The 24572-nt window shown below is 35.7% G+C and overlaps 1 protein-coding gene across 1 annotated transcript; it reads left to right on the top strand.

Moving 5' to 3' along the window:
* The first annotated feature begins 5127 nt into the window (after positions 1 to 5127).
* LOC108459563 (cytochrome P450 94C1-like) lies at positions 5128 to 7353 on the top strand. Its single transcript, XM_017758949.2, has one exon. It carries the CDS (start codon positions 5445 to 5447, stop codon positions 6945 to 6947), a length of 1503 nt encoding a protein of 500 aa, XP_017614438.1. The 5' UTR covers positions 5128 to 5444; the 3' UTR covers positions 6948 to 7353.
* The last annotated feature ends 17219 nt before the right edge of the window (positions 7354 to 24572 follow it).

Raw genomic sequence — 24572 nt, 5'->3', positions numbered from 1 at the left:
TACCTTAGCTAATGGTTTTAGATATTCCCTTCGACAAGAATGACTACCATACTTTATTATAATCCATTGCAATCTCAGATTTGTCACAACTTTAAGCTCTTATTGAATAAAATCCTAATTTATATTTTTCATCATGTTAAATTACTCATCTTCTTCAGCATCAGGTAGGTGAAACAAATCATTAATGGACTTAAAAGTTAGGGGTACTTTCTTTTTGCAAACAAAAACTTCGGTAGCATCTGCCTTAGTCAAATTGGCATAGAACTCTCGAACTAACTCCTCTTCAGGCAATGATCATGCATCGCAAAAATAATTCCAATTGAGGGCATCAATCATCTTTCAAATCAGAAAAGGCACAACCATCTTATCATTACTCTGCATCATAGGTTGAGTTTTGAAGATAGAATCAGACCTTTCACTTCCTCGTCTTGAATCACAATGGGATTTTCAGAAGAGGTCTTGGAAGATCTAGTTCTTTTACGAGACATGGTGATTTTTCCCAAAAAAAAGGAAAAATTTTGGCAAAAGAAGGGAAAAAAAAGTGGGCAATGGATGGGACAAAGAGTTTCTGACAGTGATAGGCTTGCGATAGCAACAAATTTGCGATAGTGCACAGTTTGCGATGGTGATAAGGTGCAACGATGATAGGAATGCGGGGGCAATATGGTTGCTCTGGCAAAAGGCTTGTGGCGGTAGTAAACTAGGGTTTTGTGACAAAGGAAGAAATTTGGGGAGATTCTTTGGGATTTAAGACGACGACTAAAGGGAAAAAGAATGAGTGGCTAGGCTTTAGGCTAATTGCTTGAAGGGTTGTGGAAAATATGGTGGTAGATAGGGGTTTATATAGTGATGAATTAGGGCAAACTTGGAGAAAAATTTTAGCTACTTAAGTGACTTGGGCGACAAGTATAGATAAAGGGAAAAGTGGTGGCAATATTAGGGTTTTGGGGAACCCTTATGGATGACACTGATGGGGTCAATTTCTCCTCTTTGTTATTCCAAGTCTTGAGCCCAAACTGTATTTACAAACTAGACTGCTTAAAATAAAATAAACTGATTAGTATTTGAGCCAATTTGACCCCTTTATTAAACATAAACAAATAAAATTAACATTAGAAATAGAAATTAAAGTGAAAAATAAAAATTTTAAAATTAATCGGAAAACGTTTTCTCAAAAGATTACATTAAATTAATTCCCAAGAAAGGTTGGAGTGGTCACAACGGTCCCGCTTATGTTCCAATGTCCTTAGACAGAATTAATTAAATGTACTAATTTGAGAAAAATAATTTCTAATTATTTATTAAAAATTAAAATTATAAAAATTAAGGGTCTATTAATTTGAACGAGGTTTTAATTCACTGAACTTTACCATCCAAATAATGCTTGAGACATTGACCATTAACTTTAAACTTACCTCCATGGTTGTCGTATAATTCTACAGCTCCCATAAGGATAAACTTTGTTGATGGTATAAGGTCCTTTCCATCGAGATTTAAGCTTTTCAAGGAATAACCTTAGCCTCAAATTAAACAACAACACTTTTTGACCTTCTTTGAATTCATGAGGTTGTATACAACTGTCATGCCATCTCTTAGATGTTTCTTTACACATCTTGGCATTTTCGTATGAAAATAACCTCAATTCTTCCAACTCATCAAGTTGTTTCAAAGCCCAATGAGCTTTATTCTCCAATTCGATAATTATATTAATCAACTCAATTCATTTTTATCATGTTTAACAATGTTCAGAAAATATTCCATGGAAAATTGATCTTTCATGAGTTTGGAAACCAATATAAGTCCTCTCGGATCTTTTACTTAGTGAAATATGTATTTTACTGATCATACTAAACTAAGGGTTTCTTAGTATTTATGCGAGGACATTTACGTTTGCAACAGTTTAATCATATAAACCTCAAAAACTATGCAAGATAATAGAGCTAACTAAAGATATTATGAACCTCTAATTTAGTCAGGTTTAATGATCTAAATTGAGCATTGCACTTTTCAATTATGTGTCTACTAGTCATCGTCTAGTTAGGATCGCTCAGTTAATTTGAATGCACCCCATCACGTATGACTGAAATACATCTTGATTTTAATTGAAAATATGATCGACTGAGGCACAAACATGTTAAACATGAATCAATAAATATTACAGAATTAACATGATCATCCTAGAAAATAGGATTTAAAATATCATCGTTGATGTGAAAAAAAATAAACACATAGAAAACATAAGTAAATTAAATAACAAAAGGAAAGAGTAAATTGTAATTCAATTCAGCAGCCTTTCGGATCTTTCTAACTGGCTTGTTCCTTCGTTCTGCTCGTTTCTCTTTTGCTAAGGTTTCTTAATATGGCCGGCTAAGGTAGTGTCTTGACAAAGCTTATGTTGGCTAAAGAATGGAAAAGAAAAGGGAAATGAAATGAGAGAAAAGAATGTAGAATGAGAGATGTGTTATGAATGAAAGGATTAAGGGATAATTTGAGAAATGGAAAGGTATGTGGTATTTATAGGTGAAGGTAAGGGTAGAGTTTGCTAAAAATAGAATTCAAAATCCGTCTCTTTTCTCTCATACATGGCCAGCCACAAATTGTGGAAAAGGGGATGACTTTGTTGCTTGTTTTTGAATTCAAAACAACGTTATTAATAGCCATAAGGAAGACGGTTTCAAAGGGTAGATTTGTGTGCTGATTTCTAACATCTTTTCAATTGTAGAGACCTTCAACAAAATATTCCAAAGCTTATTTTTGGGCAGCCATCTACTTGTGCCGAAATTGGGATTCCTTGTTGGACGATTTCTCAGTCTAATAATTAATCAAACATGTTTATCTTTTATCACATCTTTTATTAGGTCAAATTAACATCCTTATGACCCAGTTTTGCACGGTCTTGTCGTCCAAATGAAGTTGATGTGTACATGTACATCTTTTATCACATCTTTTACTGGGTCAAATTAACATCCTTATGACCCAATTTTTCACGGTCTTGTCGTCCAAATGAAGTGGATGTGTACATGTCCATGCATCATTTATGTTAATCACATCTTCCATGGTCCTTCTGCATAGTGGAAATTCACATATTAATATTTAACATGAAAATAATATAAATTATGTACAAAAATCATGTAACTAAGCATAATTTCACATACTTTATGAATTCATGTCCAATACTAATAATTAATTAAAATTCACTTATTTTAATAACAATTACTAAAATTAACAGATTTATTAAGTCAAAAGGTGGTAAAATATATAGAAAAATCTTATATAATTTTGAGTTTACACCCACTAGTTTTCCGGTAATGTTTTTAATGAGGCGGTATGTTATGCGTATTATAAACACTAAGAAATTTTTTTCCCTCAGGATTTTTATCTTAGTAAAGTTTTAAATGAAACACATTATCTACCAACGAACATCCACGAGGAAGTGTTATAAATATTTTATTATAAAGTGGATGTTCATCAAAATCAAGATAAGTTTGATATACATAAGGAAATTAATGTTTATGTATACTAAATTTTTTACCATGTATACTTTTTATGTCTATAAATATATAATTTAAAAAGTATTAAAATATCTCTATAAAATGCATTTTTGTTTTCTCTCATTTTTCTTTATTTTTATTCTTTACTCTTTTATTTCTCTTTATTCCATAACATATATGAAATTATATAAAAGTAACAAATCATTATAACAATTATTACATATATGATTTAAACTATTATTTTGTTTTTTTTTTAACCTTAAACTACTATTTTGCTACTACTACTTACAAATGCCTTCGTAATTGTATTTATAAACTTTTCTTTTAATATTTATTATAAAATTTTCAATCATTTCTTAATTTATACATGCAATTAACCCTGAATTGCAAAAATATATAAACTAGTAGTCATATATCTCAAGGAAAATAATTATTTATTATTTAATGTGTGGGTTGACTCCTAACTATCAAAAACTCTAAAGTTACATTTGTTGTTCGAACACTTTTTTGGACTATTCGTTGGAACACCTTGTTTTATGTATTGTTCGAAAATTTATTTGGACAACAGTTTGGGCACCTGTGCTGGATAACTCATGTGTAGTTCATGGTTGACAATTTTTTACTTTAATCTTCATGATGTGTTCCACATTCAGCAAACGAACCTCAAGCCATGTTTTAATCTATCCTTTATGTTGCTAATCGAATTTGGGAGGGGTGGTGGAGGAGGAAGGATCATAAATCCCATTTCAAAGCTTTATCCTTATCTATTTGTTTCTTTTACTTGGGGACAGCTACCTGTTTTACTTGGAATTGAAGACCATTTTAAATTAAAAAATGCAAGGTTTTATCTTAAATAATACTTCAATTCAAATGGTTATTTTTTCTAATAAGAGTTACTTCGGAAGACCGTCATATTTTGCTTACAAATAGGCAACACATTTGCTTGTGTCGATGCATATTTAGTTAAGTGATTTTTGCTCTATTTACTTGTGTAATTGCTGGTAGTTTGTGTTTTATCTTGCACTCTATTTATAGGACTTATTGGAGAATTGAAATCTATTGTAGGTAAGATTATTTGGGTTAGTGATTGTAACAAGTCAAGAATATCTATTGAAATTATAATTGATTTTTGTGTAATAATAGATTGAGTTTTAGTCAGGAAGTTTCCAATCAATTATTGAGAAAAGAACTCACTAAATAAAACTCCGCAAAGTAGGATTGTTTCTTAGAATGTGTTAAAAAAATTTGGACATCTATCTCTCTCCTTACCTTATTCTCTTATTGCTTCCTTGCCTCATTCTCTTATAGCTTCCTTTAATTGCCTTGTACTAAGCTTGGTGTGAACATCAATTAAGATATTGAATTATCAGAGTGCAAATTAACTTGTTTCAGAATTCGCATTTCTTTTTTAAAAAATAGTAGGCATGATTTATTTAAAGGAATTAATGCCTAAATGGGTTAAACCATTTTGTACGTTTCTTTTGGCCGCGTAATCGTATTCTCTCAATTTTCAATTACTTCTATAAATTTATAAGTATAGATAAACTACAGTAGCAAGTTTCAGAAAAGGAAAACTATAGTAACAAAGATACCATTACTAAATATTCTCTGGAATCTGGTATTTCTTTATAAATTATTTCTGATTTTTTATTAATCAATAGTTTAATATTACAATAAGAATAAAAGCACGTGGGTTGATTGTTTACAAATTACACTACTGCCAGTCACAGATGCCACTGCCTACTGACATCGTTCTTTAGGCCACAAGGGGTTTTTCATTATTTTTTCCCTTTCAATTTCATATGTTTAAGAATATATATATTGTTATTTCTTGTCTTCGTACATTGAGAAGACAATCTGTTTAACATAAAATTTTCAGAATCTCAATACCGCTCCCCCCTTGTCTCCTTGTCCCTTCTCCCCTAATTTCTTCTTTTGTATTCATCATCTCCCATGGATCTTCAACCTTTCTTTCAACTTCTCCATGCTTCTTTTTGCTTCTTTCTCGTCACTTTCACGCTCTTGATTTCACTTTTTTGTCTCCTGTTTTGTGTTGTTAGACCAAAGCTGTGGTGCAACTGTGAGATATGCGCTGCTTATCTCACTATGAGTTGGTCCAAACAATTCGACAATCTCTGTGATTGGTACACTCACTTGCTCAAATATTCGCCAGGCAAAACCATCCACATCCATGTCCTTGGCAACACCATAACAGCCAATCCCGCCAACGTCGAATACATACTCAAAACCAGATTCGACAATTTCCCAAAAGGGAAACCTTTCTCCATGATCTTGGGTGACTTCCTCGGCCGTGGCATATTCAACGTAGACGGTGACTCCTGGAGGTTTCAAAAGAAGATGGCAAGCTTGGAGCTGGGCAAGCTCTCGATACGATGCTACGCATTCGATGTTATCAACTTGGAGATCAAAGACAGGCTTATACCGCTGTTATCATCCATTGCAACCGGGAAAGAACGCCGTGTCTTGGATTTACAAGACGTGTTTCGAAGGTTTTCGTTCGACAGTATATGCCGCTTCTCCTTCGGGGTCGACCCTAGATGCCTACAGTTTTCCCTGCCCATGTCTGAATTCGCTACGGCCTTTGATTTAGCCTCAAAGTTGTCAGCCGAGAGAGCCATGACTGCTTCCCCGCTGGTATGGAAGATGAAAAGGATGTTGAATTTAGGCAGCGAAAAGGAATTAAAAAAGGCTATCAAGATTGTGGATATTTTAGCCAAAGAAGTCATAAGGCAAAGGCGGAAGATGGGGTTTTCAACCAGCAACGATCTTCTCTCCCGTTTCATATCTACCACAAACGACGAAACATACTTGAGAGACATTGTTATAAGCTTTTTATTGGCAGGCCGTGACACGGTTGCATCAGGTTTAACTAGCTTGTTTTGGCTACTCGGAAAGCATCCAAACGTGGTTTCAGCGATTAGACAAGAGGCAAATCGAGTGATTGGAGAAAACCAGGAGCTTACAAGCTTGGAACAAATGGAAGACCTCCACTATCTACAAGCAACAGTGTATGAGAGCATGAGACTGTACCCTCCAATTCAATTCGATTCCAAGTTCTGCCAAGCCGACGACGTATTACCGGATGGGTCGTTGTTAAAGAGAGGAACCAGGGTTACGTACCATCCTTACGCCATGGGACGGATGGAAGAGATATGGGGTGAAGACTGCTTGGAATTCAAGCCCGAAAGGTGGGTGAAAGAGGGCGGGGTGTTCGCACCCGAGAACCCATTTAAGTACCCAGTTTTCCAGGGCGGATTCAGGGTTTGTTTGGGGAAAGAGATGGCTCTAGTGGAGCTCAAAACCGTGGCGCTCTCACTCCTCCGAACCTTCCAAATCGAATTAGCGACAGCACAACATCGGACACCACGATTCTCACCTGGCCTCACCGCAACTTTTAGTGGTGGACTCCCCGTCATGGTACGAGAAAGACAGTAACAGAAATAAATGATCCCAAAAAAGAAAGAAAGTAGTAATAGTAGCAGTAATAATTGGTGATGATATGTGGCCCAGATGAGTGGATAATACTAAGGTATACGCAAAGAGATCCATCGTTAGGGGAGGGGGACTCGATGATAAAAGAGTGACGTATGATATGATTTAATGGCCCAATGTGTGGTTACTGGTTAAAGATAAAAGCTTCGATCCCTGTTTATCAGCATTATTCCAAACTCTTTATAATATCAATTTGATGATGCGACATTACATGTTTATTCCTGTACAATTTTATGGCTGTCTCTTTTTTATAAATATACTGTTAAACTGATGGATTTTTTATCCAATTCCATATTACTTTTGTTTTTTTTCTTTAGCCAAGAATTGAATGTAGCTTGGATTGATAAAAGATTTGGATTTTTTTAATATTTTTTTTCATCCACCTCACTTAATTCATTCACTTCTTTAACTTTCATCAAATTCATAAAGGAAATTTTTTTTGTCACATTGGTTATATTTTTAATTAGATTTAATAATTGAACTAATAGAATTATTTAGATATAAGCGTCGGTTAAAATTTTATTTAGATATCAAAATAATAGAAAAAAAGTATAATTTATTAATCAATTTACAAGTTAAGCTTTTTTAAAAAATTAAATTTAATAATTTGATTAATAGAGATATTAATTTTGAGAAAAATTAGTTTAGATATTATTTGTAATCAAATAAAAATTTTACATATCAAAATGAAAAAATATAATATAGGCTCCAATTTGTGAATTAAGATTAAAAAATTATAGAACATGTTTAATTTACTGAAAAGATATAATTGCAGCTCATGACTACAAATCATGTTTTAACTGTTATAATTTTTGGCAGGATGTTTGTTCCTAATCACTTCATTCCAAATTTGTTAGCATTTACAACTCTCTATATTTGTGTTCAAAAATATTTTATTTTTGGATTTTAATGGCATCCACTATCATAAAAATCTAAAAATATAAAAAATGGAAAATATATATTTTTAAAACTACAATTTTATTTTTTAAAATATGAGTTTTTTTATTTTTAATTATAATATATATATATAATTTTACTAAAATTGCATGTCCAAAAGAACTTAAACAAATAAACATTTAAGTTCATTTAAATTTAGACACTCGTTTATCTAGATTAATTCTAAATGTGAAATAAAAATATTCTAAAAATTTATAAGGTGTCACATCTTTAAGTGTTTACATCAGTTGTCATATTATCAATTTTTAACTTAAGTTTCAACCGGTATTATTAAATTATCACGCCATCAACCACATTAGTTGTTACTATTATTTTGATTGATTTTTATTTTTAGAGAACATTAATACAAATCCTTAAAGAAATTGGGATTGATTGTCTCTATAATCTTATATTCCTTAAAATATAGGTTAAAACTTATTATTTTTGTTTAAAAGTATTGTTGTTGGTGTATTTGTGTTCTACATATTGCATTCTCATTAAACTAAAAAGTACTTAAGTAGCTCCTATTGTTGTGAATGAAATTATATTTTATATTATAACTATTGGCGAGAATTACAAAATGAGATTTTTGATAAAAATATTATGCATAAAAAATAATTTTATTTATCCCTATTGATTAAAAGATTTAGCTTGTATAACTTACTATTAGTTAGACCTGATCATGGGTCGGGCTGCCCGGCCCAGCCCGAAGGCTCGCTCGAAATTTGGGAGGGTTTGGGAAAAAATATAGGCTCGAAAAATGGACTTGGTAAAAAAAATAAGGTTCGTTTTAAAAATGGGCCGGGCCTCGGGTAAGGCATCTTTGGCCCTAGCCCGCCCAATACCTAGCCCGAATATACTAAAATAAAAAAATATATACTTTTTTTAATATTGTTTTCTTGTTGTTTTTTCCCTATTTTGCTACCATTTTACTATTATGTTGCTACTATTTTGTTGTTATTGTTTGGATATTGTATAAAATTTTTATTTTAAAGACATTTGTTAATTTTGTTATTATTTTAGAGACATTTAATTGTTAAGTTGCATCTATCTTAGTGTTATTTAAGTATATATATTTTTAAAATTTATTTTCAATTTGTTGGAAAAACTATCTTTATTTTAAAACATAAGGATGTACAACATTGATACAATAAAAACATTTCATATTTATTTAAAATTCACATGACAAGTAAAAAAATAAAATAATCCAATCCAATCCCCGATCAGAATATGTGCCATATCGAGGTGGTCAATGGTTGCAAGCCAGATTCCTTCTTGGTTCAACCTCCAGTATAGGTTATGGTATTGGTCTTGTATCTTCTTTTCCTTCGTCTGTAGTTGATTGCAATTGGTTGGTCCTCGATTTCCATCGTGTATCCTCTGATCTAGGTATAAGTGGTTGCAAAGATGACCTTGGTAAAACAATGAACCAGAAGGTGTTTGTGACACCATCAGCGTAGGGGTATAACTATATTGTGTCCCACACACCGATGAAATAATACTCTCGATCGGTGCCCCAAACATAGATGGCCAAATACGTAGTTTTTGGCATAGTCGTCATCGAAAACGACAATGGCATCAACGTGTAAAATGTCGGGGACAGAGGTCCATAAGCAAAACCTGACATCGAAGTAGAACTAGAAAAATGTGGTGCAATATGTGATGCTTGTGTAAAAAAGATGGGGTTAGTATAAGCACCAGAATAATTCGAGTTATACTAACCAATGGGTGGTGCGGCCATCGGTGTCTATTCTTGCGTAGGTGTAGACTATGGACCCGTCTCGGCATCTCTATCTTAGCCTCCTCGCCTTGGATCCCTAAGCACCTGTCGTGGCCTCCTCGTATGAAGTTGCCTACCTCTCGCCTCTTCACCAAACAGATATGGCTTGCCATAGACCCTAAATCATGACATGTACTTCAAATAATAGGCTAACTCGGGTGCAACAATGGCCTCATGATTAGGTAAAAACTCGTACCTATTGTTCCAAATTTTGATATATTGTACATGGAATGTAGGCCAATTTGCATCCGTTCTCCCCCATAAGTTGATATGATGCAGATCTTTAATGTCTTGTGGTGCTGGTGGAATTGGTTGCTTGAACCCAAATTGTTGCAACACTCTATCCGACTCATGCAAATCCACAATAACATACACTACCAATGGCATCTTCATGTGTCAGATGGTGATCTAACAAAGAATTTGAACGGGATGCATTCTTGAATTGTTGGATCGGAGTATGGAGTCCATTCAAACTATATTAAAATGAACTACGTTAATATTATATAATTCAAATTTTTATAAGTGGTTGCGAAGAATGAGCATGATAATTTTTTTTTTATCATTCTAGTTATCAATCTCCAAAATTTAGTTCACTTGCTCTCTTTTTTTGGATAAAAAAACTGATCGAATTGTTAAAATTTTAGCAATATAATGTGGCAACCTTTGTGCCAATCCATGTGTACTTCATTATTAATTTGAAAAATTATATTTAGAATTTTTAAGAACTTTTTAAAATTTTTATTAATTTGTAACTATTTTTGGAATTTTTATGAAATACATCCGAACTAATGTGTGGGCTTAACACATCAATGCATTAAAATTTTAACATTCAATCAATTTTTCTACACAAAGAAAAAAATTTGACTAAAATTTGAATATTGAGTATCAAAGTGATTAAAAAGAATTAGAGAAAAAACAAAAAAAGAAAAATGTTAGAGCCAAAATGACAAAAATAAATAAATGTTAAAGAATTAAAATTGTCATTATACTTAAAAATAAAACTACTAACAAGCAAAAACGGAAGCATAATTAAGTGGACCTTGGTCCCAAAAATAATAAAAAAAAAATATCGTTTAATCCTCTCAAACTTTATTAAATTACAATTGAGTGTGAATGAATATGGATCCAAATCACAGTTTGGTGTAAAGAGAGAGAATGCAAAATAGTATAAAGAGGGTTATTGGGAAGACCTAAACCAGGCCTTCCTTTCCACCAAAATTCTAAAAATACATTGACGTTAAGCAACTTGTATTTGCCCTTAATTATATTTGTTGAAAGAAGAGTAATACATTTAGGATGCATTCCCATCTTGAAATGAAAAACTTACTTCAATGTATTGATGATAATTTAGAGGAAATTATGGGAGCAGTCAGTCTCTCCTAGGATCTGTTGATGAAAGGGATAGATAAAGTCTCAGGCTGGTAGGTTCTATCATCTATTTTGCATTCTTTTTTTATTATTAACAAAAATTTGGAATTAAATATGTTAATTTAACTTAACAAAGTTATTCCAAACATGTATTTTTAAATATAATCCTTAATTATAAAAACTTAAAGTTTCCTTAATAAAAGTGTCTATCAATTAGCTAATAATGTTGGAAAACATTTCAATGTGTTGTGCAGCTACTCAATATACCCAAAAATTAAAAAACTTTCAAACAATTAATTGAAGCAACGGTGTGAATCAGAAGCATGCAACTAATGTCTTTTTCCTTAATAAATTAATACTCTAAATCAAAATAAAATATATTTCTTTTGCTTTAATTTTTTTTTTTTTTTTTACTTTTCCCACAAATTACTTTTACATCTATTTAAACTTTCATTACTGCACGTTTGAATAACAGACGGAACCTTAACTTTGGTGCAGTCAGAATTTATGAGTTCACATGTTTGATTCTTTTAGTTAATTGGGTTGATTTAATTTTGTTATTCAGTAAATAAGGAAGTGATTCATGCTACAATCTATTTTAAATTTTTAAAATTTTAAATTAATCTAATTAAATTATTCAAGTTATTCAATTTTTCAAATAAGTAATTTCAGTTTTAAGTTCAAGTCGAGTTAAATTTTATAACTTGAATAATTTGAATAAATAAAATAACATATTGATGTAAATATCCCTTTAATCCCTGTTAATTTTGAAAATGAGCAAACCGATCTCTTTCAACAAAAATTACAAAAAATTAAAATTGATTTTAAAATTCATAATAATTTTAAAATTAAAAGATATACTTTTAAAAATAAAACTAAAAATTCTAAAAAATTTAAAGAATACATAAAAGTTAAAAATTTAAAAAATTTGGAGACCTAAATAAGTAAATTAACTATTCAAGTTTATCATATTAAGTATCTTTCCTTTTATCTTATTTTAATTTAATTTTTAAATATATATGATTTTTTCTTTTGTGAATTATAAGGAGAGGGCAAAGCCCTAACAATAACGCGAACAATTTTATTCTATTCGAAACAAAGTCAAAGTGAGTTAGAATGACAAAATGAGATTCATTAACTCGATTAACGCGAATTTTTTTCATTCGATTCAATTGAACACTAACCCTTAATCCATCGACTAATTTGAAGGAAAGAGAAAAGTTTAAAGTGTTAAAAACGTTTATCCTTATCTCTTCAAAGAGTTTTGGAGTTGTTGGAAGACCAATTTATGATGATATTTATGTGATAAATATTTAAGATTAGTAATGAGATAATTTCCGTCTTTAAAGAAAAGTTTAAAGCTTATTAAAACATTGTTAGATGATCACTTGTAGAGGCCTGTAAATAGGCAACAATTTAACGTCACTTGGTGTGCACTTTGTAACATCCCTAACCCTTATCCATCGCCGGAACATGGTTTCGAAGCATTACCAGAATTTACAAACCATTTAACAGAAATTTTGCTTCATATAATATTAATATCTAAAATAAATCAAATTTAATTATAGTGTCCCTTGTGTGAGCCATCGAGGTCCAAAATATATATATCGAGACTAAACTGGGAACTCAAAAAATTTTTTAGAAATATTTAAAATTTTTCAACACTACAGGGGTCACACGGCTATGTGGCCAGACCGTGTGGTTCACACAATACTCATGAAGCTATATTCATCAATTCACAAGGTGAATAAATCCACAGCATTACTTATACATATTATCCCAAGCTTAGTAAAATATTAAATAATTTTAACTCTGCCGAGTTTCTTTTTTTTCATTTGTATTTCTTTACTTTCCACACTTATTTTAACTTGGCATTTGCCTAAGTATCAAGCAGTAACACTAGTTAGCATACTTGCACATATTACATATAAATTCAGCATTGATAAACTTATTTTCTCAACATGTCAGACTTGATTTTAGTACACGTCTTAACTTACATAATTTTATTGTATCAACATATCAAAGAAAATCATATATGTACATGTCATGATACTTATCATTCTTTTCAATAACATATATCATTCATTTCATTATATCAATATTTCATGTACCACAATTTCCATGTATTTCATATATATTTATTCTGGTAATAGTTCAATCGAACTTAACATTACTCAAATTCCATGTGCATATACTTCCACACCATGTGTCCATATAACATGTACAAATCATTATATATATTTCAGGTATATACGGGTAATGATTCATTTCATGCTTATATCTTCTCATGTCAGGATTTTACCCATTGAATTTATTTAAATATCAATAGGTACATTTATTTCAGATCAATACCAATAATATCCATAAGTCTTTCAATATTAATTTCATATGTCACTTACCAATCTTTGTTAAATTAGAGAATGTCTTACGGATTTGAGCACGTCATTTTCTTAATGCCACAATCCACTTTGATCTTGCACATATATTGCCATAGACCTGCCATGGTCTTTACATTTTATCACAATACCAGAGCCCAGTTATGGTCTTTACACTTTATCACAATGCCATAGCTCAGCTATGGTCTTACACTTTAATTACGAGGCCATAGCCCAGCTATGGTCTTACACGTACACACATATATTGCCATGGTCCAACCATGGTCTTACGTTCACAACTACCATATCCCAGTTATGGTTTTCTCACTGAAATGCCATAGCCCAGTTATGGTCTTACATTCACACTTTTCCATGGTCCAACCATGGTCTTATCCGCCAATTCATCACTGATCACTGAACGATCGTACTCAATCCAGCGTTCTACTCAATTTGAACCCTTGCTTCGATTTTCATATTATCACATTAATCATTCTTCCAAAAATATGAAATAGTATATTATATGATTTTAATTTTTTTAACGTTTAATCATAAAATTTCAATCATATGAACTTACTTGGCTAAATTGCAGAAATACCAAGATTCAGGGGCATTTTGGTAATTTTCTATTTTCCCTAATTTTTACCCAATTTTGATCTAAATTAATAATTTCATCCAATTTATTAATTTAGACAATAAAAAAAATTCATTTCCTTCAATTTGGTCATTTTTGACATTTTTACAAAATTACCCCTAAAGTTTTACTTTTATTCAATTTAGTTCCTGAGCCTAAAACATGCATGTAACACCCCAAACCCGAGACCATCGCCGGTGTCGGACCCGAGGGTTAACAAACCAAGTTCACATGTTTTTGCCCACCAATTTGACATTTCCAGTCAGGCTGGAAAACTGCGTCACTGTCGCCTTAAAAATCATATCTCGAGTTTCAAAACTCGGAAACTGGTTTCGTAAATTTTCCTGAATTTAGACTCATATATACATCCATGGATTTATTTCTAGGATTTTGGTCGGGCCAATTGGTACAGTTTATTAGTTAAAGTTACCCAAGTTACAGGGATCGACTGCTCTGACCTTCGCGCGGTATAACTTGAATATCTCTCTGCACAGGGCTTTAATGCTGGTGTCGTTTGTTTCTAATGAAACTAGACTCAAAATGGAATCTGTACATATAAGGTATATCTCCTAATTCTTTTGGATAATTTATAGTGAATTTTAAAGTTGCGACAGGGAACCCAGAAACCATTCTGGCCCTGTCTCACAATAGCTTTAATATCTCTTAACCTGTAACTCCTATGACCGTTTCGTTTCTTCCATATGAAAATAGACTCATCAAGGTTCATTTAAATAGCTTATTCACTATTTGATTCCATTCCTATGAATTATGGTGATTTTTCACATTCACGCCACTGCAGCTGGCAGCATCTGTTTTAAGGTAGGACTTACCTATTTGGTAGTCTCCATGATTCAACTAATCTTGCCATACATAGGTTCATATATGATCATTTTAACCATGCCAATGGCTGATCATATGACCAACATTCCCATTTCCAAACCATAGCCACATCATGACCCCAAATATATATACATACAACCCACAATAAGTCTAAGTTCATGCTCCCTTTCGAGCCATTTTCGCATGGCCATACAAACTTACATTACAACGTATTTAACAAACAAGAGGTAGTCCTATACATGCCATCTCAAGTTCAACCAAAAATTTATACCAAAATGGAGGCTTGATAGTGTGGATGACTTCGACTTCAACGATCCCAAATCCGATTGCCTCGGCGAAATCTAGAAAACTAAGAGCCAAAGCAACGGGTAAGCATTTTTATGCTTAGTAAGTCTCAAGGAATATAATGAACTATAATTTACAGCAATACATTCACATAGCCAAATGCATCATTTCATTAATACACATTCTTACTTCATACTTCATCATTGTATAAGTTCGCAAAGCATCAATCAATTCAATAACTGAAATTCATTAGTCGATTGAGCGAATGTTGCTCAAACACGTCGACTTTCCAATGCACATATAACGTACCTTATCCTTTGGGCTGTCCGAGTGTACTAATTAAATTCATTTCAGCAACCAACACTCACCTCCAGCCCAAGATTCTTCGAATATAACCGGATATAATCACGTGCACAAATGCCTTGGTCTTAGCCCGGATAGAATAACTCATACGAATGCCTTCGGCCTTAGCCCGGATATAACCACTAGCACAATTGCCTTGGTCTTAACCGGATATAATTTCCAGCATAATTGTCTTGGGCTTAGCCCGGATATCATTCAATTTCTCATGCACACATACATCAATAATCATTGGACATACATATTTCATTTTCGTTACTAAGGCTCAAACACAATTAATATCATTAGCATATTCGCTTCGGGACTTAGCCGGGTGGAATTCAAATACTCATACACACATAATCAATAATCATACACATCCATATTTCATCTCACATAATTCAAGTAAGGTCACTTCTTGAGGACTTACCTCGGATGTTGTCGAACGGCTTTTTCGGCTATTCGATCACCTTTTCCTTCCCCTTGTCCAATTGTGGCCCTCTTAGCTCTTGAGCTTAATTCAAACAAATTCAATTTATTAAAACCTCATTGTGCTTGCTTATGGCCGAATATGACAAGGATTTTAAATGGTCATATGGCCACTCTTTAGCTTGAATACACAATGGTCATGCACATTTTATACTACATCAAGCAATTCAATACAATTTATTTGAGCATCAAGGAAATGCTAAGGCCTTCAATAGGCTACCCAAGGCCGAATATTCATGTACATGTTGAGGTCAATTTTGCACTTAATACCTCACAAAACAGCATGCAATCTACTAATTTATGCTTTGCACATTGTGGCCCAAAACTTATAATATAGCATCAAGCACTTATATGTGTGCTAGGTCAATTGTGCTTGCAATTTCACAAGCATTCTTCCACATTTTCTTCTTTAAATCAATATATTCATCACTTAGTTCATAACCAAACATAATGTGCAATCATATATATGCATATATGAGCATGGCGAATTTTCAAGGTGTCCATAGCCATCCAAAACACAAACTTTTAACTAACATGCAAGAAGCATGAATCATGCTCAAGAATGCATCATGGCCAAGTATGACAATCATGCTCCTTTTCAACTTTAATCATGATAAAACAAAGAGAAAACTCAAAATCTTACTCATGAGTAGAAAATCCATCATTGCATGCATCATCATCAAGCTTCACACTTAGCATGCAATGGCTTTATCACTATAACAACTTTGGCCAAATACCATTTCCATGGCATACCAAAGATTTGAGCCATGGCTAACATGCACATCAAGTTAGCAACCAAAACATGCATGAAACTCCCAACACAACCTCATACATACCTTAATCTTGATGCAAACTTAGCCAAATCTCCTTCTAGATCTCTTCCAAACCAAGCATGAAGCAAAAATCCTCCTTCTTCCTTAGTTTTGGCTCAAAGAAAGGATGAACAAAATTTTTTTCTTTCCTTCTCTACAACTCACGGCAATGGGGTATGCCACTCTCTCACACACATTTTTTTTTTTTTCATTCTTTTCTTACCCATGCTTATTTGTTTACTATTTCTCCCTAATGCCCAACAAAACATGTTTCATGACATGTTTGACCCATATTTCTTTGTCATGGCCGGCCATTACTTGTAGAAAGGGGGAATTTGACATGCAAGTCCATTATTTTGCATGCATGCTTTAATTAGTCATCACCTATTTTCCTATCGTACTTTCAAAGTTCACTACTAAGTCCTTTCTTATAATTTAGCACCTAATTAATAAAAAATCGAGACACGAAATATTTACGCATACCAATTCCACATACAATAAGTACGGAATATAACACTTAATTATTCTTGTGACTCGGTTTCGTGGTCCCGAAACCACTCTCCGACTAGGGTCACATTCGGGGTGTCACAACTCTCCCCCACTCAAGAGATTTTCGTCCCCGAAAAGCTTACCGGTAAATAGGTTCGGATATCGCTCTCTCATTGAGTTCTCGGTCTCCCAAGTAGCTTCTTCTATCCCGTGCTTGAGCCATAACACTTTCACTAGCGGAACCCGCTTGTTTCGCAACTCTTTCACTTCTCGTGATAGGATACGAATTGGTTCTTCCTCATAACTCATATTAGCTTGAATTTCAATTTCGATGGACTAATCACGTGCGTTGGATCGGATCTATAACGTCAAGCATCAAACGTGGAAGACATCGTGAACCTTTTGAGTTCGGGGCAAAATCAAACGATATGCCACCGGACCGACTCGCCTCGATATCTCATATGGCCCAATGAACCTCGGGCTCAACTTGCCCTTACGGCCGAACTCGAGTATTTTTTCCAAGGCGATACCTTGAGGAACACTTTATCACCCACCGATACTCGATATCCTTACGCTTCATATCCGCGTCGACTTCGACGATCGAAGGCTATCTTCAAACTTTCACGGATTACTTTCACTTCATTCGCATCCCTAATCAAATCCACCGAAAATCTTGCTTTCACCAAGCTCGGTCCAAAACAATGGTGTACGGCATTTACGCCGTACAAAGCCTCGTAGGGTGCCATCTTAATACTCGATTGAAAGTCGTTGTTGTAAGCGAATTCAATCAACGGCAAATACCGCTCCCATGAACCACTAAACTCGAGGACGCAACATCTTAACATATCCTCAAGTATCTCGAATTACCCGCCGGATTGACCATCGGTTTGGGGGTGGAAGGCGGTCTTGAAATGCAACTTGGTACCCAAAGCTTCTTGCAACTTTTTCCAAAACCGCGAGGTAAATCTCGGATCTCTATCCGACACGATAGAAATAGGCACCCGTGTAATTTCACAACTGAGAAACGTACAATTCCGCTTAATTTGTCCATTGAAAAATCCGTGCGACGACGGGGACAAAGTGGGCCGACTTAGTCAATCGATCTACCACGACCCAAACCGCATCCTTCTTACTTGTCGACAATGGCGGTCCGGATACAAAGTCCATTGTGACTCGATCCCATTTCCACTCGGGTATCGTGATTGGTCAAGTAATCTCAAGGCACCGATGTTCCGCTTTCACTTGTTGACATATTAAACATCTTGAAACAAAGTCGAGATGTCTCGCTTCATACCATGCCACCAAAATCGACGTTTCAAATCATTGTACATCTTCGTATTCTCCGGGTGGATTGCCATTCGGCTACAATGGGCTTCATTCAGAATTATCGAAATGAGTTCAATTCTTTGGGACACACAGACGACTTTTGAACCTCAAACAATCGTCATCGTCGATTTGAAACTCCGAGTCCTTGTTCGAACACACGCGCCTGCTTTGCAACCAACTCGTCATCGACTTTCTCGAGCTTCTCGAATTTGGTGTGTCAATAATGGTTTGGCTTTCATTTCAGCCACTAACACACCGTCGGATCGGATAGACAAGTGCACATTCATCGTCAGTAAAGTGAATAACGATTTACGACTCAAGGCATCCGCAACTACATTCGCCTTTCCGGGTGATAGTCAATGATCACTCATAATCCTTTAACAGCTCGAGCCAACGTCTTTGTCGCAGATTTAAGTCTCGTTGGGTCATCAAATACTTGAGACTTTTGTGATCCGAGTATACATGGCACCTTTCACCGAATAAGTAATGTCGCCAAATCTTTAAGGCGAATACGATGGCGGCCAATTCGAGATCATGAGTCGGATAATTTTTCTCATGTGGCTTTAATTGCCTCGACGCATAGGCCACAACTCGACCTTCTTGCATTAATACGCAACCTAACCCAAGTAGAGAGGCGTCGCTATAGATGACAAACTCCTTGCTTCGGACTCGGGTTGCACTAGAATTGGGGCTTCATCAAATAAGTTTTCGATTGATCAAGCTTTTTGGCATTTCTCCGTCCATTCGAACTTAACATCCTTTTGGAGTAGCCGTCATCGGCGTGGCTATCGTTGAGAAGCCTTTACAAATCGTCGTAGTAACCTAAGCAAGCCCCAAAAAGCTTGAACCTCGATAATATTTCTGAGGCTTCCAATTTAGTATGGCTGAAATTTTATTCGGTCGACTCGAATACCGATGCAGATACCACATGACCCAAGAAGCTTACCTCTCTTAACCGTAACTCACACTTGCTGAACTTAGCATATAATTGCTTGTCCCGTAAAATTTGCAAAGACTAACCGCAGTGTTCAAAGATGTTCGGTCTCATTTCTTGAATAGACCATGATGTCATCAATGAACACGACTACTAATCGATCCAAATATGGTCTAAAGATTCGATTCATTAAATCCATAAATACCGCAGAGGCATTAGTGAGCCCAAACGGCATCACCAGGAACTCATAGTGACCATATCTCGCTCAAGGCGTCTTGGGCACGTCCGAATCTCGGATTCGCAATTGATAGTAGCCCGATCTCAAATCTATTTTCGAGAACACCGAGGCTCCCTTCAGCTTGATCGAACAAGTCATCAATACGTGGCAACGGATATTTGTTCTTTATCGTCGCTTTGTTAAGCTGACGATAGTCGATGCATAGTCGCATGGTTCCATCCTTCTTCTTCACGAACAACACCGGCGCACCCCAAGGCGAAAAACTCGGGCGAGCAAAACCTCTATCCACCAATTCTTGCAACTGAGTTTTCAACTCCTTCAATTCCGTTGGTGCCATACGATACGGAGCTATCGAAATTGGGGTGGTACCAGGTACCAATTCGATGCCAAATTCTATTTCTCGAACAGGTGGTAAACCCGCAATTCTTCGGGAAAACATCCGGTATTCACAAACCACGGCACGATTCGGTTTCTTCTCCGATTCCTTGTCATCGAGCACGACGCAAGGTACGCCGCACCCTTTTCTTACATATTTCGGGCCAACATCACGATATTACAAATTGGCAACCCTTTAAGTCCGTGGACTCAACCCGAATTATTTCATTATTCGCGCACCTCAAATCGATAGTCTTGCTCTTGCAATTTACAACCGCATCGTGCATGGTCAACCAATCCAAACCAAGAATAACATCGAACTCATCGAATGGCAAAAGCATTAAGTCCGCCGGAAAACAAGAACCTCGGAACACTAGGGGACTTTTCTTGCACACTTTGTTAACAAGCACGTAATGACCCAAGGGTTTGACACCGAATTACAAACTCAAGAGACTCAATGGGCAAAGTCTTCTGGATGCTAAGGTTTCACATATATAAGAATGAGTAGAACCGTGGTCAATCAAAGCAATTACATTTGTATTGAAAAGAGTGAAAGTGGGTAATAACATCCGGAGAGGCAGATCCTCGGCGTGCCAGATGGCATAAGTCCTAGCAGGAGCACGAGCCTCAGATCTGATGGTAGCATCTCTAGATCCTCTCTGACCGCCACTGACATTGCCCATATTTCTAGGTGGCCTACCTCGAGCAGTGGTAGCACCCGGGTTTGCACTCTGACTTGCATTCTGTTCATGCATCCTCGGGCAATCCTTCATAAAATGGTCGGCCGATCCACACTTATAGCAGGAGCGATCACGAAACCAACAGCTCCCCGAATGCCATTTGCCACAATGTGGACACTCCGTCCTCTCTCGGCGATCATTTCCGCCACCGGCAATCGAGGTGACTCGTGTGGTCACAGGGGGTCGATCGCGTCCTCGTCTAGAAAATCCCGAAACGCCTCTAGACCGGCTCGCATCATCTCGAAATCTCTTCGATGCTTGTTGAAGAGACTTTCCCGAGGACCTCTTTCGGAATTCTCCAATCCCCACATCAGCTTTTTGTTTCTCCTTTCTAAGCTCTTCGGCTTTACAAGCTCGCTCAACAAGTACTACGAACTCTCGTATCTCGAGAATGCCAACAAACATCCTTATATCATCATTCAGCCCATCCTCGAAGCGTTTGCACATAATAGCTTCGGACGAAATGCATTCTCGCGCGTACCGGCTAAGCCTCACAAACTTTCGTTCGTAGTCGGTAACGGACATAGAACCTTGCTTAAGATCAAGGAACTCCCTCCGCTTTTGGTCGATGAATCTCTGACTGATATACTTTTTTCGGAACTCGGTTAGAAAGAATTCCCAAGTCACTTGCTCTCTAGGCACCACAGAAGTCAGAGTACTCCACCAATAGTAGGCGGACTCGCGTAGCAAGGAGATGGTACACTTTAAGCACTCATCGGGTGTACAGGATAGCTCATCAAGCACCCGGATAGTGTTATCTAACCATAATTCAGCTCGCTTCGGCATCATCATCATCCGTAGCCTTAAATTCAGTGCCCCCTGTTTTTCGAACCCTTTCGATGGGGGCTTACCTGACCTTATTGGGTCGACCACCGGAGGTATTGTAGGTGCGGGGTTGCATTCGTCGGGAATGGAGGTGGTGGAACAACCGTGTTGGTTCGAATGTATTGATTAAACCATTCGCTCATCACACTATAAAAGGCTTGCTTAGCCTCGTCATTAGGATTGCTGGCCATAGGTTGAGAGTCCTGGCGTTGTCCCTTGCGCTGAGCAGCGCCACACTCTCCACATCATCAGCTATCGCTTCGGTTGGGATCGGATCCATTGCTATAAACAAACATGAAGTCAAATTGTCGAATTCATCACACTATCGATTCATCATTTAATGGCATGTATAGCTAGACCCCAAACACATCACGGTAGTCCTAGAATCGACTAAACCGTGGCTCGATACCAATAAAATTGTAACACCCCAAACCCGAGACCATCGCGGTGTCGGACCCGAGGGTTAACAAACCAAGTTCACATGTTTTTGCCCACCAATTTGACATTTCCAGTCAGGCTGGAAAACTGCGTCACTGTCGCCTTTAAAATCATATCTCGAGTTTCAAAACTCGGAAACTGGTTTCGTAAATTTTCCTGAATTTAGACTCATATATACATCCATGGATTTATTTCTAGGATTTTGGTCGGGCCAATTGGTACAGTTTATTAGTTAAAGTTACCCAAGTTACAGGGATCGACTGCTCTGACCTTCGCGCGGTATAACTTGAATATCTCTCTGCACAGGGCTTTAATGCTGGTGTCGTTTGTTTCTAATGAAACTAGACTCAAAATGGAATCTGTAAATATAAGGTATATCTCCTAATTCTTTTGGATAATTTATAGTGAATTTTAAAGTTGCGACAGGGAACCCAGAAACCATTCTGGCCCTGTCTCACAATAGCTTTAATATCTCTTAACCTGTAACTCCTATGACCGTTTCGTTTCTTCCATATGAAAATAGACTCATCAAGGTTCATTTACATAGCTTATTCACTATTTGATTCCATTCCTATGAATTATGGTGATTTTTCACATTCACGCCACTGCAGCTGGCAGCATCTGTTTTAAGGTAGGACTTACCTATTTGGTAGTCTCCATGATTCAACTAATCTTGCCATACATAGGTTCATATATGATCATTTTAACCATGCCAATGGCTGATCATATGACCAACATTCCCATTTCCAAACCATAGCCACATCATGACCCCAAATATATATACATACAACCCACAATAAGTCTAAGTTCATGCTCCCTTTTGAGCCATTTTCGCATGGCCATACAAACTTACATTACAACGTATTTAACAAACAAGAGGTAGTCCTATACATGCCATCTCAAGTTCAACCAAAATTTATACCAAAATGGAGGCTTGATAGTGTGGATGACTTCGACTTCAACGATCCCAAATCCGATTGCCTCGAGCGAAATCTAGAAAACTAAGAGCCAAAGCAACGGGTAAGCATTTTTATGCTTAGTAAGTCTCAAGGAATATAATGAACTATAATTTACAGCAATACATTCACATAGCCAAATGCATCATTTCATTAATACACATTCTTACTTCATACTTCATCATTGTATAAGTTCGCAAAGCATCAATCAATTCAATAACTGAAATTCATTAGTCGATTGAGCGAATGTTGCTCAAACACGCCGACTTTCCAATGCACATATAACGTACCTTATCCTTTGGGCTGTCCGAGTGTACTAATTAAATTCATTTCAGCAACCAACACTCACCTCCAGCCCAAGATTCTTCGAATATAACCGGATATAATCACGTGCACAAATGCCTTCGGTCTTAGCCCGGATAGAATAACTCATACGAATGCCTTCGGCCTTAGCCCGGATATAACCACTAGCACAATTGCCTTCGGTCTTAACCGGATATAATTTCCAGCATAATTGTCTTCGGCTTAGCCCGGATATCATTCAATTTCTCATGCACACATACATCAATAATCATTGGACATACATATTTCATTTTCGTTACTAAGGCTCAAACACAATTAATATCATTAGCATATTCGCCTTGGGACTTAGCCCGGTGGAATTCAAATACTCATACACACATAATCAATAATCATACACATCCATATTTCATCTCACATAATTCAAGTAAGGTCACTTCTTGAGGACTTACCTCGGATGTTGTCGAACGGCTTTTTCGGCTATTCGATCACCTTTTCCTTCCCTTGTCCAATTGTGGCCCTCTTAGCTCTTGAGCTTAATTCAAACAAATTCAATTTATTAAAACCTCATTGTGCTTGCTTATGGCGAATATGACAAGGATTTTAAATGGTCATATGGCCACTCTTTAGCTTGAATACACAATGGTCATGCACATTTTATACTACATCAAGCAATTCAATACAATTTATTTGAGCATCAAGGAAATGCTAAGGCCTTCAATAGGCTACCCAAGGCGAATATTCATGTACATGTTGAGGTCAATTTTGCACTTAATACCTCACAAAAACAGCATGCAATCTACTAATTTATGCTTTGCACATTGTGGCCCAAAACTTATAATATAGCATCAAGCACTTATATGTGTGCTAGGCGAATTGTGCTTGCAATTTCACAAGCATTCTTCCACATTTTCTTCTTTAAATCAATATATTCATCACTTAGTTCATAACCAAACATAATGTGCAATCATATATATGCATATATGAGCATGGCGAATTTTCAAGGTGTCCATAGCCATCCAAAACACAAACTTTTAACTAACATGCAAGAAGCATGAATCATGCTCAAGAATGCATCATGGCCAAGTATGA

The sequence above is a fragment of the Gossypium arboreum genome, chromosome 4 (assembly GCF_025698485.1).
Source record: "Gossypium arboreum isolate Shixiya-1 chromosome 4, ASM2569848v2, whole genome shotgun sequence".
NCBI lineage: Eukaryota > Viridiplantae > Streptophyta > Magnoliopsida > Malvales > Malvaceae > Gossypium > Gossypium arboreum.
Note: the sequence above shows the minus strand (reverse complement) of the source record. Positions and strands in the feature narration are given on the sequence as shown.

Excerpts from the sequence above, each read along its gene's own strand:
- LOC108459563 (XM_017758949.2), top strand. The coding sequence starts at position 5,445 with ATGGATCTTCAACCTTTCTTTCAACTTCTCCATGCTTCTTTTTGCTTC.